The sequence below is a fragment of the Coregonus lavaretus genome (assembly GCF_964263955.1).
Source record: "Coregonus lavaretus genome assembly, chromosome: 29".
In the NCBI taxonomy this organism is placed as follows: Eukaryota; Metazoa; Chordata; class Actinopteri; order Salmoniformes; family Salmonidae; genus Coregonus; species Coregonus lavaretus.
This window is the reverse complement of record NC_140016.1, coordinates 11,588,347-11,596,515: the sequence shown is the minus strand read 5'-3', so window position 1 is coordinate 11,596,515 and position 8,169 is coordinate 11,588,347. Positions and strand designations below refer to the sequence as shown.

Here is an 8,169-nt window from a genome sequence, read left to right as displayed (position 1 = left end):
CCTATTGAAGCACACTGGCTGATAGATAATTATGTAGTATTTACAGCCACATCCATATATGATTTGGTTTTACCTTCCAACATAAATTGATTTCAAATTGATACATTTTGAGGTAAAAATGTAGTTTTCAGCAGTTATCAAACTATATATTCTAACTAGGCACTACAACATTTTGGTTAAGTAGTTATCAGTTTTGAGCAGTTTAAGTGATAGTTTTGTTAACAAATGACAAAATTATATCAAAAGTAAAGTGAATATTGCATTTTGAAAGAGTGATTTGGTGCAGTGAACAAGTGACTGGTAATGTGTTTGTTCTACTCAGTTAGTTGAAAATGTGCTTAGTTTTGAAAATGTAACACATACTTGTGAAAAAGTGTATCTAATATGAAATATTTTGCCTTAGTTTAAACTTGATGGTGTTGTTATTTCGACTACTATGTTGTCTGGGATTTGTTTGTTTTGTAAAAAAATAAATACAGATTTTCGGGGGAAAACGGTTCCCAATTAACATATGTGTATTTATTTAAAATGGCAGTGTTTTGTCTGAAATATCCAGTCATCCGATCCAGTAGAGGGCACCATCTCATCTACAAGGTCATGTGTTCGTAATTTTCTGACTAGTCTCGCGAGAACGTTCGAATATTTGTTTTGCGGGAAAGAAATTCAGCTGATTCGCAAAAAAACATCACAAGCAGCTGGCGCGCAAACTTATCGTTTGCTACTTTTGCGTATTCATTTACTATGTTTTGAGTCTTCTTTTGCAAATTGTATGTATACAAATAGCTAATAGCTTACATTTTCATCTTGGAACGATCAATCATCATGAGGTAAACAAATAGCCATCAAGCTACAAGAAAAAAACAATGACGTTAACGACAATGCTGTCGCCTATCAAATTCACATGTTTCACAGGTCTGCTCTCCTCCACACAGTAAGAAGAGCCAAATGGCGAAGATGCTCAAAGTTGTGCAACACGAGCTTGTTGGGGTTTGTTTGTCCATTTGCACATTTCTCACTAAGTTATATGTTCAATGTCATCGACATAGCTAGCTAACTAACGTTACCTAGCTATATTATACCCCTGTAGGGAGCTACTGTAACCAAAGTTGCCCCTTTGCAATGTTTTCACATCAGATGGGTCCATCAAAAGATGCACAGAAATCTAAAGCAACGGACAGTCCTATTTCCCCAAATGTTTCTACCATTGAGAAAGCCAGTTTCCTCGACGAGTGCGATACTTATGGTGAGTTGAAAACAAACCTAAATCGTTTATGAGTATGAAAAATCATTAATGTCAAGAAGTTCTACAACAAATGTCTTAATTGACCGCCCAGGTAACCCACTGCACAGCACTGCCCTTGAGGATGATTTCAGCCCAAACTTGGCTCAAAACAAAGAGGAAGCGGCAAAAGAGGGGGCAGCTAAGGGAAGATGGGGCCCATCCAAAAAGGTTAATAGTGCGACCCCAAAAAGACCCACACCGGCTGGGAGAGGTCAGACCAAACGGAGAGCTAGCAAAGTGGTCCAGCCAAAGGGTTCTCCCCAACAGAAAAAGGTCAAACCAAAAGCCAGGTAAAACCTACTTGTCACAGTGTGGGATATTACAAGCCTGTTTTGCTCTCATCCCTTTATGAAGTGATGGAGAGGGGAAATAAGAAAATATCCACTAACAATGGAACACCAAAGTTCTAGTTGTAAACTTATTATATTCCTTTTCCTACATTTATAATGGTCAGGCCCCAAAAAGAGATTGCAGAAGGGATAGGTGAAGAGGATTTAACAGAAGCTCAGAGAGGGTCTTCTGCCCCACAGAAAAAGGCACCTGCGCCCCAGAAAAAGGCACTGGTCAGAAAGGAACAGGACACAGAAGCAGATGACTCGGTATGACATTTATCCCATCTTTCAGTAACATAAGAGGGGCACTGTTGCTAAGAGCATTGTTACATTAAGTTGCCTGTGATGAGCGTAATGTCCTCCAATCACTGCTTCCTAACAGAGGTCATCGGGCGAGGAGGAGGAGGAAATTGAGGTGTCTGCTCCGGGCTCCGGTCCTCGACCTGTTCATAGGAAACGTAGAACCTCCCTGTCTTCAGAGGATCTGACGAATGAGGACATTAGTTGGGTAAGAACAGCCACTGCTCTTCCCAGTGAGTGACTAAATGTGAGATGTTTCAGTCACCTTTTCCTTTAAAGAACTGTAACATGTATTCCTTCCTTGTCATCTGTGATACATTTGCAACTTTTTGTTTGGATATGTTGCCTTTTTCCTGACCACATCAGCCCTTCAGATTGCTAAGGAAAAGGGGAAACTCAACCAGTTATCTCGCCACAGAATCCAAGTCAGAAGAAGGCCAGACTAGATGATGTTGGAAAGCAAAGGAAGTCCTCAGTTGAGAGGAGGAGTTTGCAGGGATCGAGGAGTTGGCAGGGTCCGAGGAGGAGTTTGCAGGGGTCGAGGAGGAGTTTGCAGGGTCCGAGGAGGAGTTTGCAGGGGTCGTGGAGGAAGTCATCCTCAGGTAACAGAGCTAGATGTCTATTCAGCACCACATCCTCCCAGACAGACAGATGAGTCTCTCTCTCAAGACCACCTGAGTGAAATACCGCACTGCATGAATGAATTGATTTGTGTAAAATATACACCACAGAAATGAATCCATGTATTTTATTTTCAGGAAGTGCCAGCCCTTCTAAAAGAGATGAGCAGAGACGAAGGAATGTAAAAAATCCCACTGATCTTGATGTGGTGTTGGACTCATTTTTGGAATTCGTGTCAGAGTATATGTGAGTTCCCATCATCACTTTAGCATAGATAGACACATCTTTAAAGTAATCATTATCTGAAGTAATTATGAGATTGCAAAATGTTTATAAATGTTCTCCCTGTTTTATTCAGGGATGCAGTGGATTCTAATGCAGTATTGCTGGCTATAGATGCTCTCTCAAGCTCTTTTGAAGATCAACTCACAGAGAAGGTAACTCATTGTGGGTGACCCATTGTCAAACTTTGCAAAACCAATAGTGGAAAAACATTTTATTATTATAGTGTTTTGCATCTTCAGGATGCCCAGCCCACATGGGCTTATAAGACATTATTTGCTGTAGAAAAATACAATAATTGTGTGTAATATATATGTATATATATATATATATATATATATATATATATATATATATATATATATATATATATATATATACACACACACATACATACACACCTACTCATTCAAGGGTTTTTCTTTATTTTAACTATTTTCTACATTGTATAATAAAAGTGAAGACATCAAAACTATGAAATAACACATGGAATCATGTAGTAACCAAAAAAGTGTTAAACAAATCAAAATATATTTTATATTTGAGATTCTTCAAAGTAGCCACCCTTTGCCTTGATGACCGCTTTACACACTCTTGGCATTCTGTCAACCAGCTTCACCTGGAATGCTTTTCCAACAGTCTTGAAGGAGTTCCCACATATGCTGAGCACTTGTTGGCTGCTTTTCCTTCACTCTGCGGTCCAACTCATCCTTAACCATCTCAATTGGGTTGAGGTCGGGGGATTGTGGAGGCCAGGTCATCTGATGCAGCACTCCATCACTCTCCTTATTGGTCAAATAGCCCTTACACAGCCTGGAGGTGTGTTGGGTCATTGTCCTGTTGAAAAACAAATGATTGTCCCACTAAGCCCAAACCAGATGGGATGGTGTATCGCTGCAGAATGCTGTGGTAGCCATGCAGGTTAAGTGTGCCTTGAATTCTAAATAAATCACAGACGGTGTCACCAGCAAAGCACAATCACACCTCCTCCTCCATGCTTCACGGTGGGAACTACACATGCAGAGATCATCCGTTCACCTACTCTGCGTCTCACAAAGAGACAGCGGTTGAACCAAAAATCTCAAATTTGGACTCCAGACCAAAGGACACATTTCCACCGGTCTAATGTCCATTGCTTGTGTTTCTTGGCCCAAGCAAGTCTCTTCTTATTTGTGTCCTTTAGTAGTGGTTTCTTTGCAGTAATTTGACCATGAAGGCCTGATTCACGCAGTCTCTTCTGAACAGTTGATGTTGATATGTGTCTGTTACTTGAACTCTGTGAAGCACTTATTTGGGCTGCAATTTGAGGCTGGTAACTCGAATGAACTTATCTTCTGCAGCAGAGGTAACTCTGGGTCTTCCATTCCTGTGGCAGTCCTCATGAGAGCCAGTTTCATCATAGCGCTTTATGTTTTTTTGCGACTGCACTTGAAGAAACTTTCAAAGTTCTTGATATTTTCCGTGTTGACTGACCTTCATGTGTTAAAGTAATGATGGACTGTCATTTCTCTTTGATTATTTGAGCTGTCCTTGCCATAATATGGACTTGGTCTTTTACCAAATAGGGCTATCTTCTGTATACCCCCCCCCCCCCCCCCTACCTTGTCACAACACAACTGATTGGCTCAAACGCATTAAGAAGGAAAGAAATTCCACAAATTAACTTTTAACAAGGCACACCTGTTAATTGAAATGCATTCCAGGTGACTACCTCATGAATCTGGTTGAGAGAATGCCAATAGTGTGCAAAGCTGTCATCAAGGCAAAGGGTGGCTACTTTGAAGAATCTCAAATATAAAATATATTTTGATTTGTTTAACACTTTTTTTGGTTTCTACATGATTGTCTTATTTCATAGTTTTGATGTCTTCACTATTATTCTACAATGTAACAATAAACCCTGGAATGAGTAGGTGTGTCCAAATGTTTCAAAAAGTGTTAAACAAATCAAAATATATTTTATATATGAGATTCTTCAAATAGCCACCATTTGCCTTGATGACAGCTTTGCACACTCTTGGCATTCTCTCAACCAGCTTCATGAGGTAGTCACCTGGAATGCATTTCAATTAACAGGTGTGCCTTTTTAAAAGTTCATTTGTGAAATGTCTTTCCTTAATGCGTTTGAGCCGATCAGTTGTGTTGTGACAAGTTGGGGGGGTAGGTATACAGAAGATAGCCCTATTTGGTAAAAGACCAAGTCCATATTATGGCAAGAACAGCTCAAATAAGCAAAGAGAAACGACAGTCCATTACTTTAAGACATGAAGATCAGTCAATACGGAAAATGTCAAGAACTTTGAAAGTTTCTTCAAGTGCAGTCACAAAAACCATCAACCGCTATGATGAAACTGTCTCTGTTCACACGGCAGTGAAAAACTATTGACAAAACAAAACCTTTCAAGTATATGTTGCAAATATTATAAACGCTTTCATAAACACATTTTCTTAATTTGTTATTTCCGTAGATAACTGCTTCAAAGGAGCTAAAATTCCTGAAATGGGAAAACGCAAAGGTAAAAGCTTTTCTTTAGATATGAACACTACAAACACTAGATCTCTGGAAGCCTGTGGACATGTCTCTCAGAACTCTCTAGTCTCATGTTCTGTAGTTCTTCTTGGACAACAAGGATATTCACTGTGTCCCGTCATAATCATTTAATGAAGTCAGTCATCAGCCTATTGTTGTTTTCTCAGATGAACGCTGCCATTAACCGTAAGAGAGCCAGGCTGCTCGAGGCCAAAAATGAACTTATAAGGTATGAGGTTTTAATAATAATAAAATAATAATATACCATTTAGCAGACGCTTTTATCCAAAGCGACTTACAGTCATGCGTGCATACATTTTTTGTGTATGGGTGGTCCCGGGGATCGAACCCACTACCTTGGCGTTACAAGCGCCGTGCTCTACCAGCTGAGCTACAGAGGACCACAAGATGTCTTTTACTTGTAGATTGCTGTGTATGTTTACTGTAATATTATGTACAAATGGGGCTAAAGCAAGGTGAACTGCTGAGGTAATAAAATGTTTACTGTGATGTTTTATATCTATAGTATATGGCATGTTTCTCCTCAAACCCAACAACACTGCATCCAAAACAGAATACAGAATGTGAAACATCCCATTGTTCTCTGCCAGGAGTGAGGCCCAATTGAGGGCCCTGCAGAAGGACCAGGCTCGACTGGAGCAGAGGCTAACAGACATACGGAAGGGAACCACCTTCCTGAAAGATCTGGGTCATCTGCACAAGAGCTACCTGGACCATAGAAAAGCCTACCCTAACCAGGCGGAGGAGGTGAGGAGGAGGACGTCAACAACAAGCCTTGTTCACCTAGTTACAGCTCAGAATTTAACCTAATGCTGACATCCAGTCACTTACAACAATGTTTCTTATTAATGGCCAAAGACTGTTATGGATGAGTCTTCAGAGGGCATGAATCAAATCGAATGTTATGTCGCATGCGCCGAATACAACGGGTGTAGTCTTTACCTTGAAATGTTTGCTGACAAGCCCTTTTTTACAATGCAGAGTAAAAATACACAAGAATGGCGCTATAAACAGAATAGGCAGTGATAACCTATTATAGTGGCTTAAAGTGAGTTAAAGCACTGTTCTGTTGACATCTGTTGTTCCCGTTCCACAGTATGGCCCCTCCAGTCTACCAGCTCTTCTCCTGGAAGCCCGTGATGTGCTGGGGACTGAGGATCAGCTGAAGACTGTCAACGAGAGGCTGCAACAGGCTCTGGACAGAGTGGCTCACAACAAGTGAGCTCCAAGTTGCAAACTAAATGGTGTAAATTAATCACTAAGTTGTGACTATTTGTTGGATGCATTTGCTGTTTGTTTTGGTTGTTTCAGATTATTTTGTGCCCAATAGAAATGAATGGTAAATAATGTATTGTGTAATTTTGGAGTCACTTTTAATGTAAATCGGAATAGAATGTTTCTAAACATTACCGAAAATCCTGAATTAATTGTAAATAATGATGAGTGAGAAAGTTAGACGCACAAAGGTCATACCCCCAAGACATGCTAACCTCTCACAATTACAATAACAGGGGAGGTTAGCATTTGTTGGGGGGTGGTACGATATTTGTGAGTCTGACTTTCTCACTCAAATTTGTGGTCACAAGCTTGATGAAGTCCTTGCGTGCTATGAATATGTGACCAAATACGTAACTCATTAGTACTTTAATGCACATATAAGTGAATTTGACCCAACACTTTTTTTTTTTGGGGGGGGGGGGGCTGTGTACAAAAAGTGCTGTAATTTCTAAACTGTTCACCCGATATGGATGAAAATACCCTCAAATTAAAGCTGACAGTCTGCACTGTATCATTTGAAGTCCAAAGTGCTGGAGTACAGAGCCAAAACAACCATAAATGTGTCACTATCCCAATACTTTTGGAGCTCACTACATGTATTTCTGATTTAGGAGTTTATGCCTTTCCTACCCACTTCTCAGTATTTGGTATCAACCTTATTTAGTCATGCAATGTGCTCTGCAGGTGTGGCTACCTTGCTTGCTCTGAATAAATGTCATTCAACCACTGAAAACCTGCTCACTTGCTGGCCAGCAGATTTTCTCGGGGAGTTTTCATTCAATGGGGTTTTCAGTAAATGTATTTTAAACCATCCCTTTAAATACGATGCACCTTTTAATTAGAATTTTGTTGACAGACTCAATAGAATACATCGAGGGAACGGGTTCAGAATATAGGTACCAATAAAAGAAAGCCATCTATGCATATTCGTCTGTTTCAGCACCAACTGGTATATTCTAAAATGCTCTGATCTTGTAGACTATTAAGGCACATTTTAGGGTTAAGTATGAATCTTTTTTTTTTTTTTTTTACAGTGGTTTGATTAATCCTGAACGTTGTGATATTGGAAGGTGTAAAAAAGTGAGAATATGCTTTTTCCTCTCGCTTAAAGGTGGTTTAATTATTAGGGAATTAAGTCAAGATCAGAATATGGCGTATCTGTAGACCCCTCCGCCACACCATTTATTCGAGCTCCACCTCAAACGAATAGTGGGTGAATAACATGCTATTCTCATGCTTAAATTCAAGGTTAGAGAAGGGAAAGCGGGAGAAAAAATTGGGAATTACGTTCCATTTACGCGCGCTTAACTCGGGTCGGAATCTGGGCAAGGACGTTTACAGCAAAGTCACTCAGTAGGCTTCTTTGGAAATTCTGTCCCTGGTCAAGGTGTGTACTTTAGGCCCGCCCACGCGGGTCGTCACTAGTTACCACAGGCACAAGGTCATAAACCCCGCCCATTTCTAGAATTTATCTTCTTAAAATCTGATTTCAACCTTAACCACACTGCTAACCTTACGCCTAA

The 8,169-nt window shown here is 40.1% G+C and overlaps 1 protein-coding gene across 1 annotated transcript; it reads left to right on the top strand.

The window, feature by feature from the left end:
* The first annotated feature begins 669 nt into the window (after positions 1–669).
* Positions 670–7,569, top strand: cenpu (centromere protein U). Its single transcript, XM_084146558.1, has 13 exons — positions 670–827; positions 933–987; positions 1,135–1,243; positions 1,335–1,572; positions 1,737–1,881; positions 1,997–2,122; positions 2,333–2,516; positions 2,673–2,781; positions 2,894–2,972; positions 5,286–5,333; positions 5,515–5,576; positions 5,959–6,115; positions 6,465–7,569. Exons 1-13 carry the CDS (start codon positions 823–825, stop codon positions 6,588–6,590), a joined length of 1,443 nt encoding a protein of 480 aa, XP_084002684.1. The 5' UTR covers positions 670–822; the 3' UTR covers positions 6,591–7,569.
* Positions 7,570–8,169: the final 600 nt, after the last annotated feature.